The sequence below is a fragment of the Lepisma saccharinum genome, chromosome 2 (genome assembly GCF_977018435.1).
Source record: "Lepisma saccharinum chromosome 2, izLepSacc3.1, whole genome shotgun sequence".
Taxonomy (NCBI): domain Eukaryota; kingdom Metazoa; phylum Arthropoda; class Insecta; order Zygentoma; family Lepismatidae; genus Lepisma; species Lepisma saccharinum.
Window position 1 is genome coordinate 113,686,575 of NC_139230.1, and position 21,278 is coordinate 113,707,852.

The 21,278-nt window shown below is 38.1% G+C and overlaps 1 protein-coding gene across 1 annotated transcript in view; it reads left to right on the forward strand.

The window, feature by feature from the left end:
- Positions 1–16,331: 16,331 nt before the first annotated feature.
- LOC145984122 (uncharacterized) overlaps positions 16,332–21,278 on the forward strand; it is a 115,369-nt gene continuing 110,422 nt past the window's right edge. The window contains exon 1 of the mRNA XM_083117557.1: positions 16,332–16,457. Coding sequence (XP_082973683.1) covers positions 16,415–16,457 — 43 coding nt within the window. The 5' untranslated portion in view covers positions 16,332–16,414. The remainder of the gene's footprint in view (positions 16,458–21,278) is intronic.

The window sequence follows — 21,278 nt, forward strand, 5'->3', positions numbered from 1 at the left end:
AACGATGAGAAGTGCCTGAAAAACGCATTATTATTTTGGCATATATTAACGTTCTTATGGAAAGAAATACTTTGTTTTTCATTTCCTGGCAAATTGTCTCGAATGAACATTCATCGTTTTTCCCCCTGGCCCTTCATATATATATATATATATATATATATATATATATATATATATATATATATATATATATATATATATATATATATATATATACGTATAATAAAAGAAAAATTCATAACTTCTAAACAAACTGTCAGAATGATGTGATTGATGTTTCATTTAAAAGAATGACTCAGAATTTTTTTTTAGCAACACATTCAGTGGTAGTTGCGCATGTGCAGTAGCCAGACTGTCTTGAAAACTGATATTATCAGTTTCTCAGTAGCCATTCGTCATTTGGTCGCCACAAGAAAAGGTGTTTTAACGTTGTCTGAAGTGAAGTCTGTGACACTTGTGCAGCGACGATATCGTGCACGTTATGGTTTGGGTGTTAAAGAAGTAGTTCCATCGTACATTTCAATAAAGAAATGGGCAAAACAGTTACGCGAAACCGGTTCATTTCTCAAATCTCGTTAGAGACTTCCTGGACGAGCATTTCAATATAAAATGGATAGGAAGAGGTTCGGATTTTATTGAAAGTCCCCCACGGTTACCAGACCTCACTGTGTGTGATTTTTTGTTGTGGGGGTGTGTTAAGGACAAAGTTTTCTGAACACCAGTTAGAGATTTGCAAGACTTGCATGAAGGAATTGTGGTTGCAGTAAGCAACATTACCCCGCACATGTTTCAAAACGTGTGGCTTGAGGCTGACAACCGGTTTGACATTTTCGGTGCCACTAACGGTTCACATATGGAAGTGCGCTAGTTTTATTGATTTGTAAAAAAAAATTCTGAGTTGTTACATGTTTGTACAAAGTTTGGACAAAAAATATTGGTAAATAAGAAAGTTGTGATTTTATCTTTTATTATACGTATAAGCGGGACTCGCTGTATATATATATATATATATATATATATATATATATATATATATATATATATATATATATATATATATATATATATATATATATATTGTAATGATATAATCACTACAAGATCCTTTTTATTATCAGTTTTAATGTATGTTCAATGTTATTATTTTTAGTGACAGCTATACTTCTTTTTTATGCAGTTTCCAATGTAACTTGCTGTAGGGTAGGGATGGCCTACATGACGGTGAAAGCTATCTTGCAGAAGGCTGTTAGTTTTAAAATCTTGTCCTTTCAACCTGAGGGGGGTTGAAAAAAGTTCGTTTACTGTTTTTTTTTGTTTTTTTTTCGAATTGCCTATATAAGAGAACCGATTGAGTAACGGGGATTGGCATTCTTACGATTTTTGGGCAAGAGGGGAGACCTTTGGATGTTTTTTTCGGTGTGGGTAAAGTGGCGGGGCTATTCAAATGGCTAGCGGTTACGGATCAACCATTTGCTTTCTTCGAAATACATAGATAAGTCCACGCATTTTTCCATATACTGTCTATCCGTTGGAGACAAGCCAAGTACTTTGTTGCGCGACATTATTAGTTTAAATTTGTAGATTCAAGGTGTCCGGTTTCATTTAATCTGGGATTAAAGGGAATATGACAGGGTGGAAAAGGAATCATCACAGTTTTGTTTTTATATAATTTCAAGAAAGGCGCATAATTAGTTGTAGGTTTCAATTAAATTTAGTCTATTTTTGCAAGGCAATTTTCATTATAAACATGAAGGGGAGGGAGTTAGAGAAACATGTAATGTATGCTAGTGACAAGCTAAATACATTTATGAACTAGTACTGCTGGTCTAGGCTAGCGTACGAACCTCTCTTATACGAGTATATATATATATTACAGTGTTTCAATTAAAGAGGATCATGTCATTTCTTATGTGGGGTTATTCCTTATGTAATTCTTTGTACATATTTAATCAACGAAATAAATAGTCTTTTTATATATTTTTAAACTGAACGTCTGGGTATAATTGAGATAATAGAACTGAGTTTTCCCCTAATGTCCATGGTTAAGAATATGGTAGTTATTCTATTTCTTTAATTCGATTGAACCGTTTCTGTTAGTTTTTTAAGTGTTATGCTAATTACGTATTTTGCCTGGGGAAGTAACGAAACAAGTAATAGGTCGAGCCAAGGCAGGTTACTCTCCCCAGAAGAGAAATAGAGCATAACAATATGTGTGTGTGTGTGTGACAGGAAATTCTTGCGTTCTATTATAATGACGATCAATAAGATTTCATATATTAGTCTTGCATTCATGTTTTAGTTTAGTTTTGTTGAATGTTGCTATTTGTAGAGATCTGTTAATGGCCTATCATTATCATATATAGTTAGGAATAGTTAGAGATTTCAGAGCCCAGGACGAGAATAGATTTTTCGCACTTCCTGCACCGAATTTGCAATTCCTTTGCCTAGATGTAGTTGACAGATTAAAGCATAGATCTTAAAGATATGTCATGAATCTATATACTCTTTTGTTACGAATCTGACGAAAGTAAAACTGAATTCAAGAAATATGGCTAAAAAGGGCAGTCCGTTGTGCAGCCCACCTTACATTCTGCAAATTTGATTGCCAATTGAACATTCTAATATACTAAATTGGAGCTAATTTCCGTGTTCCAGGGATTGCTGAGTTCAGTATTCTTTGAGATTGGGTTCTTCCCTCCCCTCCCCCCTCATTCGCAGCTACAGCTCTGTTACTATCTATACAAATTTGATATAATTTTATTACCTAAAATGACTATAGTTCTACGTCAGTAGTGCAACCACAGGGGGGCAGGGGCATTGCCCCCCCCAACCTTGGTCAAAAATTAGTTCTAGGGGGCAAGGGGGGCAAACATTGACTGCCAAATGTACCTGCAGGGGGCAATTACCTCCCAGAACTTCAAATTTTATTCAAATAAAATACTTTTAATAAAATTTTCTTGCTCGCTTCGCTCGTGATGCTTCCTTTTCTTAGTCTTATCAAGTTCAGAACCGTAGCTAGGGGACGGCGGGAGACGGCCCTGGGCGCCGAACGATTAAAAAAAAAAAGTTGTAAAATTGATTTATTTATTTTTTTAAGTCTACTTTATGCACAGAAAGGCTAATTGATACTGGGTCTATAGCTTAAAGTGGGTTCCGAACCACTATGTACGTACCTCCATCGGGGAGGCACAAAAGTTTGAAATGACATAATGCCATGGCGTTCCGTGAAATTATTTGCGCTCTATTAAATTAGTATTGATTTTAGCCTGCAAGAAAATTGAATCCAAAAATTGTCTTGCTCGCTTCGCTCGCAATTCATCATTTTTCTCTGTAATGAATTGTAAATTACCAAACAGACATATAACACTTGTCTTAATTGATTTGTTTTAAACGCAAGAACAATTGTTTTGAGGAAAGGGAGCGTGCACATTTGAGAGACAACTTATATAATTTTTGCTGTTGGTTTATTGTGAGATGGATGGATTGGTTGTGTAATGTATTTAAATAATATATTCTGTATATAATATTTATTAAAGAAACTTTGAATACGTACACAATTTAGTGTCCACGTCACCCCGCGTTGCATATATGTGAAACATATATCGTGCATGAAAGTTATGATAATGTAAAAAATAATTATATTTGGAATGCATTTATCAAGCTTTTTCTGTCTTTCAAAAATAGTTTACGTGCTTGTTTTCCGTTATTAATGTGAAATTGAACGTGTTAAAAAAAATTCAAATCGTTTGTTCGAACACAAATGCTTTAGCACAAACTTCTATCCCCTTTTTGCGTAATTTACGATAATAACGTCTTTGATACTACCACTACTAATAGGAATAATAATGTTGGTCCTTGTTCGAATCCCGGCTTGGGCATGGATGTTTGCGAGTATCCATTCATCATTTTCATCATGTCATCACTCATCCCCATCTTGGCAAATTAGCCAAAAGTGGCACAAGAAGCGAAGTAAAAAAAAACAAATCAATAATAACAATCACAATAATAATAATAATAATGTTATAATAACATTATTAGTAACGTTACTATTATTAACATTATTTTTATTAATATTATTATTAAATGTATTATAATTATTATTATTAAAATTATTATTATTATTATTTGTACGTTTATTCTGGTACTTGCCCCCCCAGACAAAAATTCGTGGTTGCGCCTCTGTTCTACGTTTTAATCCCATGCTGTTACCAGTTCTAGAGAAAGAGAGCGAGATGCATGCAGACACTGAGACAGATATTATGCTTCGTTCTTTGTGAGAGTTTTCGATATTATTATTGTTAGTAAAGTACACTTGAAGTAAAAACTTATTGCTTATCTTTGTTGTTACAACAAAATTATTCTCTCTCGGAAAAAAAGTTTGGGGTGGGGGATTTTGAAAGAAGATCGTTGGTGCGGCGGGGGATCAACCCCGTCTCTCCTGGGATTTCGCACCTTGGATGTGACCACGAAATCTATGGTAGTATTGGAGCTAAGTTGCAATATATATGGTCGAAATTAACGGGGAAAATTCAACTCACAGATAACCTCCCCTCACCCTCCCCTCCCGCCCACCCAACACTCAGAAAACAGTCGCTTTACACAAAGGCTATAACACTGGCGTACGAAGGTTTTCTCTCTCAAGAGGTGCTGGAATTCTAAAGGTGGATAGGTAGTATATAGCTGCTTTCTAGGATAACAGTATATATAATAAGATATTTCGCATATTTAGTAGAACTTTCTACCTTTAAAAATCGGAATCGGAATCGGATGTCATTTTAGAGGGAGTTTGCATTTACCACTCTGGTTTTTCTCGAGTTTTGCACTGATTTTGTTTGAGAAAATTGATTTTCTAAAATTTCGGAGTGGGCTGCAGCCCCATCAGCCCCCTCTGCGTACGCCAGTGGGCTATAACATGATGTACAGCTTGGAGTTTATTGTTTACATTCAATTCATAGAAGTACTATTTGAATAATACTGCATTCCGAAAATTAATAATGTTTACAAATTCCCTTTGTCTTACAACAGTCATCATAATTCTATGTTCAAAAAATAATGCAGCATATTTACACGTCAAATTCTACGTATTATCAGGAATCAGTAACACCGATTGATTGTGAAAATGAGAAGGGTTAGGGGGGGGGGGGGGCAAGGACAGTTTAATTTCTCTTGGTAGACAAGACTTAGTGCTGGAGCAAAAAGTGACACAAGTGTGAAGGGGCAACTGCCCCAGCGCTCCCCTAATCGCAGCTATGCCAATGATTCTTATACTGAAGAACTGGTTTGAGTATGAGTTAACGAAAAAATAACATTTTCCCATCACAACTACAGTTCTAAAAAAGTTGGGAAAGGGATTAAAAAAAAATGAACTGCCTCGACTAAATCGGAACGGGACATCTAATAGCCTTGCATCAATGATTATAAAACTAAAATGACCAAATATTGCAAACTTCTGCAGACTTCTGGAGCTTACCTCTCTCCAGAAACAACCCATTCATGTATGTATGCAAGGACAAGACCGAAATCCTTGCAAGACTGAAAAATTGTCAATGTTATTTTCGTAGGTTTTTATATGTTTTACCTTAAAATATATCATGGCTCGTACCCCCTTGGGTACGAGCCTGTGTTGCTGTATGATTGGCGGCAACGAATAGAGGTGAAAACACTACATCAGCTGTTTCTTTTGATGTTCCTATACATAAGTTTACAGTTTACAGTATTTTTCAGTGCCGTTATTTTGTTTTAAGTAAGTTATTTATTACAAAACATAATTAGTGAGTAGAGACCGCCATGGACGTCCGCAGGATTATTTCCAGCGAGGGGCAAGCAAGGTAATTTTTTCCAGGGAGGAAACAGTCATATTTTTCCCCATAATAGTGATGCCCTCTCAAAAACACTATTTCAGTCTGAAATTATCATGTTTCTTCAATGAATTTATAATAATTAACATAAATTACTGTGAGTGAAATAAAATTGTGTGGAATATATATTTCTTAAATGGACATTCATTTTCCAGGGGGAGGCCGTGCCCCCCTTGCCCCCCTTCCGGACGTCCATGAAGACCGGACTTTAAAGGGGGAAAATTACTCTAAAAAGGACAAAGAAAGGAAAAAGAATTGCCAAAAAAATGGAAATGAAAAACGACTATTTTCACTCCACTAAACATATTACTTAAAATGAAAGCACAATATATGCCTTTCACATATAAAAAGAGACACATTAAATTTCGTATTAAGTAAGGTAAAAATGCAAGAAATTTAATATATCCCGAATATTGTAGATTGTAACATCGTAAACAAGGTTCAAATCTACTGCCCGCCCGCTTGTATTCTGTATGTTTAAAACAACTGACCTCAATCATGGCTGCTCGATCCCACAATGCAACAGTTTGTGACATTGGTGAAATACACCTAGCCTATATGAATGGTACATATTGTGCTTTTTTAAAATAATATTTTTAGTGGAGTGCAAAAATAGACTATAGTCCTTTTTCATTTCCTTTTCTTGAAAGTAAATTACAGCGAATAATCTTACCATCCGTTTCGATTAAATCTACCTTGAAACAGCTTACCCGCTTACCGCATTCCATAGCTTGCTTGCTGCCACTTGTACCTGCCTTCGCCATTTTACTGACACTTAATAATGTCGTCACTGTCACACAGTCAAGTTAAAAGTACAAAAAGTTTGATATCTTGTCAATATAGGGACCAAGGAATATATTCTTTTTGAAAGGAGGTAAAAGGGAATGTAGGCTGAAAAAGGGAAAACAAGGGAAGTGAAAACCATGTAATCTTGTTGGTGGAAGATAATTATCAATATTGTTGTTATTTTTTCCTTGATCCTGCAGAAAAATAATAAAAGCAATTGCCTTTAAAATACGGTCTCTATCAATGAGTGTCTTAACCTGTATCTGTTTAATTAAATTGGTGATACTTATTCATTTCTTGTCTTGCAAGTGTTTCTGGCAGTGGCGTGTCCAAAATTTTCGAAAGGTGGGGGTTACGTATACTTTTTTCTAGAAGTCAGTCCTCATTTTGTCATCTCTTGATGACTTTGAAGTTCACTTTTTTTTTAGGAATACTGGACCAAAGGGAGGTTATCAAGCCCACTAACCCCCCTTGGGCACACCACTGATTGTTGGTTATGGGTAGGACCAATGAATTTTCCGGCCACTAAAATTTTTCTGACAAAGTGATTAATGCAAAGAAGCGGTGCACACAGCAAGATATATGATAAAAAGCTACAAGTATCCCAGAAATCACTAAGCCGTACAAACCAAGTGACGTGCACTGAAGAGTAACGAGTCTCAATGACGGATCAATGATCTCACGCATCGAATTACTTTTAAATCGCAATATTTATTGTCTTCTAGACAGGGGGCGCGAAGGGATGCTTGCGCAACCCCCTTCAGCACCCCCTATCCAGAACCTATATTGTACAGAAAATATTGCCTTACAGTGTCATATTATGTCATGTCATTGTCATATTGAGGGCCGAATGTTAGGTACTGAAGTGTGTGAAAGTCGTCGCCCCCCTATCCCTCGTTTCTATCCGGCCCTCTGGATTACTTCCTACTTTCATCCCTCAATCTCTCCTTTCACCTCACCCTGGGTGCCAAGCGAGCAGATTATATTTGCGCCGGAATTACAAAAGGGGGGTTTCACATAACAATTTATATTTGTATGTCCCTGGTTCGTTTACACATATACAGCAAGTGAATATACAACTGGTTAAATGGACAGTACCGTAGTTCTTGAAATTATAACATTCTCGTAGGATATATTGGTTTATTATACGTAGTTATATATATACATATTTTACAGAGCGTTTCCAAGAGTGTCTTGCATAGACCAAAATTACCAAATCTCTAATAATATAGTTGCGCACCTATGGCATAACCATCGGCACTTCCCTTACCACCGAGTTAGCAAAACTATCTCGGTGGGCCTATCCTCAGCTTAAATGATATTCCGTTACAATTTGCGTTTCCTTACGCCTTCACTCCTTCGTTTGGGCATCAATTAATCAAATTCGGAAATATCCACATAATCAAAGCTTTTTCTAAAAGGGGACTTGGGACAGCAACAGGGGCTGGCATAACCAGATGCTACATTATGATATCCAGTCTAGCCACCATAAGTGGACTAAACTTGAGGAGACGTTCCTCTTTCGTCGATCAATGGGGAAACACTGTTTTTTTGCTAAAGCCCACTGGCTCTTTTTATAGCCGGGGTAAACGTCCGTGGACGTGGACCCCGTAGCGTTGGAAAATTCCACTGCAACGGTCTCTTGAAAGACTGCTAGCTCCCCCAACCGGGGAGGTAAGAAACAGGGGAATCTAACATCCAGCAAAGCACAATTCAATAATATACACTTGCATGCAATAATAACATAAAAGTACACTCATGGAAGCATATTACTTAACCCTACACCTTGTAGCTGGCCAGCAATTAATTATTACAATATACCAAAAACCAGTAATGGTCAATCCGACCGTTACAAGTGAGACTGCTGTTATTATTATTTACAACAGAGCATTGATCCTGCTCTGAAAGAGGCCGCATTTATTTTCCTGTGCTGTTGGCAGTCTATGAAGATCAGCTGCCCTTGCCTTTCTTTCTTCAGTATTGTTGTTAAGAATTGTTCCTTTTTGTATTTCAAGTAGGCTGATTGTGTTTTTCGATAATTAGCTCAGTGTCAGTTGTTGCAGGTTTTCCTTTGCACTGTGACTGTGACTCGTCGTGTTGCGTCGCGAAGTGACTCCTCGTGTCAGATCCGGTGCGCCTGGCAATACACAGTTTTGTTTTCCGCCTACTTGTTCTTCCTCTTTTCTTCAAGTCGCATTGAAACAAACATTTCAGTTGCTTTCAAGTATCATCAGGTCCTCCTCGGGAAATTATTTAACGCGAGTTGTAGTTTCCTTGTTAATTCGTTCCATTTGTTCTAGTAAACGTACCATTTCCGACTTTTTCAAAGACTGTTACGAAGAGGCCAATTCGCAAAGAAATGTTAGAGTTCGTTGTTGGGGGACAGTGCGGCCCAAGGGATTTTAACTAAGAAGTTGCTGCTCACTCAACGTTTTGTCCCGACTCCACAGCATCTGTGCAGACGGAAGGTAAGCTATGTATTATGTAAAACTAATGCATATGAAAAGAGAGGTAACAAAGTAACGGAAGATTTTCAGAAAAGTGAAGCAGTCCAAATAGAGTAAATTGATAATTACCTGAAAGTGACTACATGATTTAGTATGTATTGTGTTATTTTCTTTTTCAAATTGCAGAACTTTAGGCGATTTCTTTCTTTTACCCAACACTAAACACTCAGCAGTTGTTGTCACCTATACAACGTATTTAACATTTTATTAATAACTTAATTTTGAACCTCATTTGGTTGTGCCTTGTAGTCAAGGGAACCCGGGGTCGATACCCGTTGGAGGCACACAGTGGTCCTGATCCCACTTTAAACTGTAGGTCCAGTACCGATTAGCATACATGTGCATAAATTGGACTTAAAACAATGGATGTCAATCTAAAATTGTACATTTCGGTCACGGTCAGTTATGTTAATTATTATAAGAGCTTTGCAGGAACATGGTAACTTCAAACTGAAGGACTTTTTTTTAGAGAGAGTGAGCAACACTATTAGGGGGGAAATATACCTCGACCCCCCTCAGTGGAAACATGCTTTGCCTTGCTTGCCTCCATGGTAAAAATCCTCCAGTCGTCTACATGTGGCTTCCCTTGAACAAGCTGTTCTTTTCAAATTTCAAAAACGTCGTTGTTGTGCTAAAATCAGGCAAAAATGAAGCAAGTCGCTAGTATTCTTCAGTTTCATTAGCATATCATCATAGATGTCTACTAAAAGTTGATTGATGTTTGATTTAGGGACTATAACATGCATGCATATTTCATGTTTTCTTTATTTTCAACGTCACACCTTCTAAATTTCATTCCGAACCCCTCAGCCTCCCTAGATGATTAATCCTGGCGCAGCCACTGCTTCTGGAAGCCACAGCTCATATGCAACACTTTCTTTCACGCCCTTCTCACCCCGAGTTACGATCGCCAGGAGCTAAACTCTGTCCCGGTTATCTCTGGAGCAGGCGAACGAAAACAAGTATCTGCGCAAGTAGTGACGCAAGATGGCTCCACCAATAAACACGTGAGAATAACGGGATTGTGTGGAGGCGGGGAGCGACTGCAGTTACCAGCCTTCGAGCAGCATCTACTGCTTCGCTCTGGCCACTAGATAAGATTACCCGCACTCTTTGACACTATGCGCGGTCTTGCTCCAGAGATAGTTGGGACAGGGTATCCTCTAACTGGATTTTCGAGCGCCAGACCGGTTTCAGGTAAAGCCTGTCGTGGGAAGGGAAGATTTCTGTGTCCACTACCACACCTCCTCACCTCGAACTCTCCGGCCAGTGCAAAAGGTTGAAAGCTCCTGGTTTCAAGTACCCCCAGTCTATCGCCTATGATGGGTGCGTTACGAAAATCATAACAAGGGCTCGGAAGTTGATGACGTAAGAGATCTAAAAAAATTACCTATTAAATGACCTTAAAATGATTAAGAAATAATCTAAAAATGGTAAAAAAAATTACCTAAAAATAAATTTCGCTGTTAAAAGGCAAGCCAAGCACCCTTCTCAGTATCTGTCAGCAACTCTTTAAAAGTTGTCTTTCATCAAGTCACGAATCTGAGGCCCAATGAAAATACCTTCTTTAATTTTTGGAGTACTAATCGCAGGAAATTTGGACAGTAAAAATTTAAAAGCCTGCCATCTTTGTCCATTGCTTTCACAAAATTCTTCATGAAGCCCAATTTCAGATGGATCGGTGATAACAGCACACTGTCTTTGTCAATAAGGTGTTCATGCGACACATTTTTTTCACCTGGATTGAAGCTTTCTCTCGAAACCACTGTTTCTCTACCTAATGGTCTTTCCTTGCCTGACTGTCCAAGTGACACAAGAGACAGCAAAAATTTTGTGTAACCAGTCTGCATTTCCAGCACAAGTCCCAGAAATTTGAGATCACCACAGATTTTCCATTTGTGGTTCGAATAGCCAATATACTTCAGAAGTAGACTTCTCGTTTCCGTTATGCAAGAGAACAGCTTTAAGACTAGTTCTGAGAATTCTATTAATAGGTGTCATTGTTCCGGATTGTGAATCATTCCAAATTCTGTAAGCAGCCCATTTATGTCATTACAATATACCAGACTCTGTGTCATTGAGAAAAAGTGGAAAGACCAAGCTGTAGTTTACGGAATGATATACTAGTGTTTGGTTGTAGCAGGGTTTTTTTCTTGAAGGCGAGACCCAAGCAATTCTGCTTCCCTTTTTTTAAATATTTAGATCTCTTACAAATTCGTTCAATTCTGCCTGTGACAATGGCTGTGGTTGAGGCTGTCATGTAGATGGCGTGTAATCAAGATCATCGTGATCTATTGGTTGGTCACTTCCATCGTCTGTTTCATCTTCCAGTGTCCATTCTGCTGGTGGTTTTGGAACTGGGAGAGAATCAGAATGCGGAACTGGGCACATTGCAGATTCCAAAATTGGATATGAAATTGTGTGTTTTGATTTACTTGAGATTCCTGTTACTTTCGTTGAACTAAAGTAGCAATCTGTTATGTGGTCTCTAGGTTCCCTCCACAACTGTGGTAAATGGGAAATGGGATGTCTTTGGGTCTTCGTCGTAAAGTCACCACACACAACAGAAAAGTTTTGGTGAATTAACACACTTTCTAGACATCGCTGAGCACAAGAAAAACGCGAACACGCACAAACTGTATTCTTCACGTTAGGGGTTTTTGCACTACACACACTGCAGGACACTAGCAACACTAGCAACTGACTGATGCAAATAACTCCAACTCCACTATTCCTCAACCAAGTGGCTATCTATCCCTACCCACTCCACCACCTACCCTATGCACTGTCGAGCCCTAGTAACAGGCTGTGCTGATAAGCGCCGCGAGAACAATAACATGCAGTCGTCCGCTGATAAAATTACGTTTCTAGAGAAAAGTTTAGGTGATAGCGAAAAACGGTTTTCACTATCGTCATCAGGGCACTGAACTCCATAGGAATCACATGTTTTTGTTCTGCGGCAATTTTCATTGTCGCACAGTGTATTCAATCGATATCGAAAAATCGATATCGCGTATGTCTGTTGATGATTTGAACAGATATAGTTACGGTACTGTGCAATGGCTAGTGGCGTGCGTGACGTGCGTCACTGGGCAAACGATGTACTGAAACGTAATGAAAAGTTCGGAAGTGTGTTGTAATGTAAATAAATAGATACATGTTATAATAAATAAATATTTCATGTACTAAGGGGTAATATGTACTATGCAATATAATCTATGGGTGCGTGGACTTCTTGGACACCCTGTACGTAACCTGCCTTTAGCTGCATCCCCTCCTCTCCTCTCCTCTCATCTCCACTCTCTTCTCTCCTCCCTACATATCCTCTCCTCTCCCCCTCCTAAACCTCTGTCTCTATCTTATATCGCTTCTTGTCTCCATCCCGCTCTTCTCCACTTCTCTTATCTCCTTTCCTGTCTTCGATTCCCTACTCCACTGCACTATTGTCCTCTCCTCTGCTTTCTTCCCTTTTCCTCTCTTTTACTCCATTCTCCACTCTCTTTTTCTCGTCTTCTCCCCCCTTTCTCGCCTTTTACTCTTCTCTCATCTCCTTTTCTAATCTCTTATTCTCTTTTCTCCATTTTCCTCATCTCTCCCTCGCATCTTCTTTCCTTTCCTCTCATTGCTTTCCTCCCCTCTAATCCTCTATTTTCTTTCCTCCTCCGCTTTTCCTCTTCTTTTCTTTTGTGTAAACTCATCAATGATGAAATAGTAGAAAATCGATTTTCCTTAAGTAGAGAAACTCTATTTCTTTCATAAAGTACTTTGTCATTTGATTTTTTAAAAATATTTTTAAATACATAATACTTAGTTTTATTCCTTTCGCGCTTTTCACACATATGTATTGTGTTTGTGGCAATCCTGAAATTGAGCCTAATTCTATATGCAGCCCACCAACGCCTTGTGTAAGTTGGATTGCTTAGTATAAAATGTCGCTGTCCTAAAACTTTTGGTGTACGCTGTAAAAAGCACTACTGCGCCCGGCATTATGTATGCATTTGCAGTCTTAAACTTAACACTCGCGAATTCCAAAACAAGATGATCAAAAATCATGACTAGAGCCCCAAGATACACGAGGCTGACTGTCCCCTCTGCACGAAGAGCGTTTGAATTCCTGACTGAGGCAAAAAGCAAACCTCAGATTCAAACCCACAATCACCACAACCCTTTAATTAGGAACCTTGGAAAATGTAACCAATACTGCCACTATGAGAACAAAATACTCCTTCATGGCGCCTGTCAACACTCATACAACTGAAAACAACTGAAACATAAACAAATGAAGAAAATATCCACCCTTACTCAGAGTAGTTATTAAAAACAATGAACTTAGCATTAATAAGAACTAAAAATAAAAATTAATAATAAATAAAAACAATAAAAATCAATAATAGGAATGGAAAAAATATTAATAGTTATAATAGTAAATAATTAAATAAAAATAACTAGGGATAATAATATGTAATAAATACAACAACAAGTACATATAAAATAGAAAATAGAAAATATATACTTAGGCATGGAAGTACAAGTATTGCAAAAATATATGTAAGAATACTTCAGAAAAGATGAACGTGCCAATTTGGGTCCCGATGGACTGGGGCATCAGCCCTCCCAACTGGAACGCGCGGCCAACGAAAACAATTACAATTATTTAAAAACTTAATAATAATAAATAGAAATGAAAGGGAATTAATATAAATAATAGAAAAGAAAATAATAATAGCAATAATAAAATTTTAAAAATATATAGGAATAATATAAATAACATAAATATCTAATGGCGGCAATAAATAACATTATAATATATATACAATTATGAAACGGCGCTCTCTCAACAACAGATAAAAAAAACCGAGGTAGTAGGAACGGAGAGCTCCTGAAAGAACGAATAGATTGATTGATTTTGTGTTTTAAGTCCACTTTATGCACAGTAAGACTAATCAGGACTTGGTCTACAGCTTAAACTTGGATCGAAACCACTATGTGCCTCCACCGGGTATCGAACCCGGGACTCCTTGATTACAAGGCTGCACCATCGGCGAGGCCGGAAAGAACGAATTGTCTGGCCTCACCCCTTCTACTCCTAGGATTCCGAAAAGAACGAAATATAGCATGATAAAGGTAACAACCAACACGCAAACCAACAAAACAACTGAAGAAATGCAGCAAATACCCTCTCCTGTCCGCCCGACTCGCCCTGCCCCGGGTAGTCACGCTTAACATACCATTAAATGCTACAAAAGAAAAAGCATATTTGGGCGAAAGGAGCATTTTTATCACGATCCCCCCCCCCCCCATTGTTGGTGGTAGGTTGATCAATCGCCCCTTCTCCCTACTCTGGAGTCTTGAGTATGTTTGGAAGTCCACTTCTGCACATGAGGGCCATACTCTGTCTCAGTTATCCCTGGGACAGAGATTTAATTGAAAAAAAATTGTAAAGAGAGAATGCCATGGCGCCTCGTGAAATTATTTGCCCCCCATTAAATCAATATTGTTTTCAATTTGCAAAAAACTGGATCTAAAAATTTCCTTCCTCGCTTCGCTCGCAATGTGTGCTTGTTGACTGTAATGCATTGTAAATTACCAGGAAGAGAAAGTAAGACTTCTCTTGATTGATGTTGTCTTAAATGCATGAACAAATGAACAATTACGTAGAAATTTTCAGCGAAAAATGTAGGCTCCAACAGGATACGGGTCTCTGGCATACCGTGCCGTTGCTCTAATCATTGAGCTACCGAGTCGGCTTGGTCTCGCCTGATATTTCGCTATCGCTGTTTTACCTGCGTGGAATCTTTTCTGCCAGTGCTACCACAACGGGATCTGTTGCCTTTCAAACACAGTAGACTTCGACGTTGCCTGGTTCCTCCCAGTGTAGAGATGTTAAAAATTGTAGATTAGACACACACAGGAGATGTACTACTTAGAAATTGTTTGGAGGAAAAGGAGCGTGCACATTTGAGAGACAATTTATATCATTTTTGCTGTTAGTTTATTATGAGGTAGACGAATTGATTATGTAATGTATTTAAATAATATATGTTGTATATATATGTATGAAAGAATCTTTGAATACGTACACAATTAAGTGTTTGCATGTTGCACGTGTATTTTCTTTTTTTTTACGTCGTTCCATGTTGCATATGTGTAAAACATATGTTGTACATGAAAGTTATAGTCTACATGTGATGTGTAAAAAAATAGTTTTATTCGGAATGTATGTATCATGTATTTTCTGTATTTCAAAAATATAGTTTGTGTGCTTGTTTTCCACTATTAGCAAATGTGAAATTGAACGTGTTGATAAAATATTTCAAATCGTTTGTTCCAACACAAATGCTTTAGCATCGACTTCTACCCCTTTTTTGCGTAATTTACGAGGATAATAACGTCTTTGAAACTACTACAACAATACTAGTACCAGCACCTCTATAATAATAATAATAATAATAATAATAATAATAATAATAATAATAATAATAATAATAATAAATAACCCATGGCGCGACAACCCTCAAAAGGATTTGGTTTATCTCCTGACTGCCTGTCTCCCTCCCACAATCCTACCTAGAGGTATGGAGATCTTCAACCAATAATGTGGTGACGTGGGGTCAGCACGTTGAACCCTCAGCCGTTATAGGAGATTTTTATGACCGGGTTACGCTACTCACTCGTAGCTCCCCAATTTCTTCACGATGGTGGGTTGCCACTAGTCCTATACAGAGACTTAACCCAGGCGGACTCGAACCCATGCCGTCCCGCAGTCGGAGTCCAAAGTATAGCGCCACATGGCCACGGAGGAGGACAATAATAATAATTATTATTATTATTATTATTGTTGGTACGTTTATCGTAGTACTTACCCCCCCCCCCAGACAAAAATTCTTGGTTGCGCCGCTGTGGCACATTTTTGGCAGTTGGAGAACAGGTAGCACAACTTGCGAAAAAGATTGGTACAATTCATCCATTTTATGCACATATAGGATAATAGCGGTTCGACCTACATTTTAAAGTTGGATCCGACGTGTCACGAATGACTACGGAGGAAGCGCCGCCCAGCGTCAAGTGCGATAGAAACAAACCGCACTTGAGTAATTCCTCCGTTGACACTGATGCCATCTGGTGGTGGCCGGTGAATAACTTCCTCGGCGGGAGGTTGGCATGGCAGTTGATGTGGGTGAGAGAATGCAAGAAGATCGCGTGCGAGACCGCAGCAGAAGCTAAGTAGATTGTAGGAGGTGGAAGGGGTTGATATATCATAGGATGACAGCCGCCGGCGTGAATTCTTTGCAGGAGCTCTTGAGCGGTGAGTGTTTCTTGGTTCACAGTATGTAGCATATTTGAATATTAATGATATTATTGTTAGTGTTCATTTTGTTACTGTTGTTCTTACTTGTGGAAATTCGTTTATCCGGCTGCTCATTTTACTCATTAAAAAAAGCGACGAATGGTGTCGTCTTGATGTTTTGACGTTCAGCCAGACGACCCTGCTTCGATTTCCAGATGTGGTAAAGCATGAATTGTACTACGTGTTCCTATATGCTTGCATCGTGTTTTCACACATATTGTAAATGATGCTCCTATTGTCTTTAATAATTGTATGCGCATTTACCAATGATAAATTGTAAGAAAAAACATTGTAGAGAAATCTTCCCCTCACTGATTTTCTTACTTCCGGCCATTTTTCGTGGGTGTGTGCTTTTGTGACAAATCACAATTTGAGGAAATTAAACGTAACGTTAAGCCGATTGAAGTGCATTGAAGGATGCGCACGAATATGTAAGGTTTAGGTAGAGTTCAAATGCTGAACTGCTGATTTCGCAGTGCCACGCGCAAACACTATATTATGGACTGTTCCCTTTGATTGTGATGTTGGAAATAAAAAATAGCGTCGTGTCCAGAAATTTTACCATAATGAGCAGATTGACTTCTTTTTAGAAGTAAGTGCTATTTTACCATCCTGTCATGTATTCGACGATCATTTTTCCCCAGTAAAGTAAGGCCACAGAAGGAGGGACATAACCATCCACCTTGGACACACCACTATAGAGAGTATAAAACCGCATCAGAAACATAAAACACTAGTAAATATCTTTCGTCTTGTGCACAGAAACTAAACGGAAGGCAATAACATGTTACATGAACTAACAAAATACTTTATGTGGCCTCATCGGAACAACTTACAATGCAAAGTCAACTAATAAGGAATATTGAGTTTCAAACATCTGCCTTGTTCTGTATTTCACGTTGTGAGTATCGATTACTTCCAGAAACTTTCAACACAGAAAATTAAGAAATCACCAACATAAACATACAATTTGCGACATACACTCACTCTCTTCACAAACTATTCGGATTTGATGTTTCCAAGCACTGAAGATTGATTGATTGATTTACTATATTTTACTTCGCTTTTCTGTCACTTTTGGCTAATCGCGAGATGAAGATGAATGGTGATAAGATGAGAAGGATAAACGGACAATCACGACACAACGCGAGCCCTACAGAGATTATCCTGGCTGCCAATATAGGCGCCATAGCCTCATTAGTCTGCAAAATGCAGTCAAGGGTGAATTACGTGGATGTGAAGTTGACATTTGGGTGTCTTCAGAAAGGGTCACCCCTTACACCCCAAAACCACTGAAGATTATTGGCATTGGATCAAATAAAGAAATGGAAACTATGAATTATTTAACATGAAGAGTTCGAATAGTACTAGTGTCATTTATGTTCACATTTAAGCATAATTATTTAACTATAAACTATCTTCCGAAATTGACAAGCAGTTATTTGTAGTCCAAGTGTAATATAAAACGCCAGATATATATTTAATGTGTCAACTCAGTTGTTAGAAAAACAAATATTATAGTTACTAAAATTACTCTTGTTATCTTTATTATTGTTGAGTGGTAAATTAGCATTGTACTGCAGCAACAAGGAAATGTTTATGGTCAACGGCTTCTAAAACTTAGTTCTGTTTCGAGCGAAATTTGTGAGCTAAAAAAATAACTTATGACAAAGTTACTACGGCCTCCTAAGTTAAACGTTTCTCCTTCAAGGACATACGTAATCATGTCAGTCACTAATAAAATACTAAATATTTAAATACATTTTATAGGACTTCTTTTTATATGAGCTACTATATTCGAATAGTTGCCGAAAAACAGGGTTTATACTTCATTACGTTAGCGTGATATAATGGAGGTGTGCTTGAAGCTGGAAATTATAAAAAGGCTAATTCTGTTAAGTTACCGTCTACACCGAAACTTCCTTGTTTGAATTATAAGTTCATTTTATGCACAGAGAGGCTAATCGGAACTGGACCTACAGTTTAAGGTGGGATCCGAACTACATATGTATGCCTCTACGGCGTATAGAACCGAGGACTCTTGGTATTAAGTCGACTACGTTACCATTACGCCATCTGTGAGGCCTGAAAAAACCTTGTAAATATCGAAACGAGGGCGAGAGAGGACCTTTCAAAACTTGTCGAGAGAAAATCGAGAACCAGGCAGACCTCTGTAATTAAGATGGAACCGAGACTGATCTCGTTCGAGATTTTGGTAGATTTGAAAAATTTAAGTAAATCAAATTTATTTTAATATGCGACTTCTTCAGACATGCCAAGCGGATATCAACTTGATTATTTATAGAATAGAATAGAATGTATTTCAAGTATGAGCCTTTACAGCTGTGCATACCATACAAGGATGAAAAAGTGTTAGTACAATTTTCCTACGCCCTTCCTCCTCTCAGTCTACTTCCACATTCACCCTGCTTGGGAGTTCACAAACACAGTCTTTCATTTCCATTCTTTCACTACACTTGCACTGTTGCCTGAGTGATTCCTAAATTTTCTCAGATTTATGTATTTATTTAGTACCCCCCTCACACATTTTCGCTATCCTCACTGAGCTTCTTTGCTCTCTTTGCCCAGACATAGTGTAGGAAACTTCCCAGATTCCTTATTTGCGCCTCCCCCCCCCCTCTCGGTCTCTCCCTCCTAATAACGCTTGTCATTATATTCTCAATGTTAGCTTCATTTATTTCCCTGATATATTTTTGTCTTGCCTCCCCTGTTTCTTTGCACTGGAGGAGAATGTGAAATTTCGTCTCGTCTTCACCTCATAGCGGGCATTCTACGCTCCCGTCCTCCCGTTTTAGTTTAACTTGTGCCCATCCCCCCAGTCTGAACCCGGCAACCACACAAATCCACGTAGTTCCTCTTTCCTCATTCTCAATCCGTATCCACTATTTTCGCTGATGTTAACGATATTTTTGCGTCGCATTCTGCCAAAAATCCCCTGTTTGTTAATGTCTTCCATACAAACCAATTAGAAACAATTGTGAGCATGTGTTGTTGGGTTGCATATTTTCAGAATGACAATTTGGTATACGAATATAATAAAATATATTATATAAAATGTAACAAGAATACAGCAGCACACTGTATGTGTGGTTTATAATTTTGGTACTCGAGACGACACCGAGACCCAGACCGAGACGAGAACAAGGCTGATGTTTATAAATCGAGACGAGACCGAGAACGAGACAGGTATTTTCAACTCGATACGAGACCGATACTGTTGTCAGACGAGACAGAGCCTTGTCTGTCTCGTCTTGATATAATTTCTAAATTCAAAAAGTATTGTCAATATAAAATATAATTGAACAACATTTATTTGGACTTATTAAATCTATCGAAAGAGGTATTACTAGATGGTCCTTTCGGAGTTAGCCTACCCCGTGAAAATCTCTAAGGGAGCACTACAAAAGTGCAAAACTACATTTTGAGGTTAGAATCATACGCTTCAATTGAGAAACCTAGAAGGTATTTGCATTTTGTCTTAAATATTAGACAGGTGTAAGTGTGGATCCTATTTTAACTAAACACCATAAAAGAAAAAATAAATGTATGTGTATATATAAATATATACACACATATATTTCTTCTATTCCATACAATTTTGGTTATGTGTTGTTACAAAAGGAACAAAACATATTTCGAAAAAAAATATAGCGTACGCGGTGGTTTGAAATTGTGAGTAGTCCGGAATGCCTTGGCCGTATAAATTCTATATAGTTATAACGAGGAGAAGGCTTATGTAATAATTTTTACATGCCACCTTTGAATTGCTCTCAGTATGAAATAAAATTTGCACCTCCTTATCTTGGAGCACTTATTTCGCTATGTGTTAGTTAGTGGGATTGAAGTGATTGGGAGAAAATGACGAAGACTGGTGCAAAAAAGAGGGTCTTTATAGTGTTGCAGAGTGATATGCGCTAAAAACCGGTGATGACGAATCTTCTAATTATCACTCTACAATTCACAGCTTCCTCCCTTACCCGTTTCAAGTGTTTTCCACATGACTGTAGGGTTATGCGAATTCGTTTGAGTTTGAGCAAATTTTAGCTCACATATAAGAAGACTGCTATTAAAAAAATAGAAAACACTTGAAAATCTGCATTTGATATTTTACCCCCACCGCCTTTCTTTTATTAAAAGACTGGCCTAGAATGTTAGTCCCACATGTATGCTTGTTATTTTACGTCGCTTTTCTTCCACTTTGGGCTAATCTCAACGGTGAGCGATGATTAGGTGAATGAACACTCGGAAATAAACACCCATCCCAGGCCTGGTCTCAAACCCGGTAACTTCGGTGACCAGATCTAAAGTCTACCACTTGACGCTCATTTTTCAAAAGGAAAACCCCTAAGCTGTAGCCTCCCCCGTCAGTCTCTTGCCCAGTTTTTCACATATATCAGTTTCACTCAATTCTCTGTTTTTCTCATTGAGGACAAACACAAACATCCACGTCTTGACAGGGTTTCGAATCCGGGATTCCTGGCGTCGTAGCGCGCTGCGCTGACAGCTCCGTCACGGAGGTCGACACGCCCCCGGACACCCAGTCGGGTACGTCTCCACGTGGGTCTAGGTCACTTGAATAATCTATATTTCAGATTGCTGATTAGTACACGGAAAAGAAAGTAGCTATTACGTACCACAAACGTAGATAGGGCGTACTTATTATTCTAACCGTTCAATTTCTTACAATTTTTTTACGGTTATGAAGTGTTCTTTATACTTTTCGATTTGAGGTATGGCAATCTCTACTGGAGATATTTT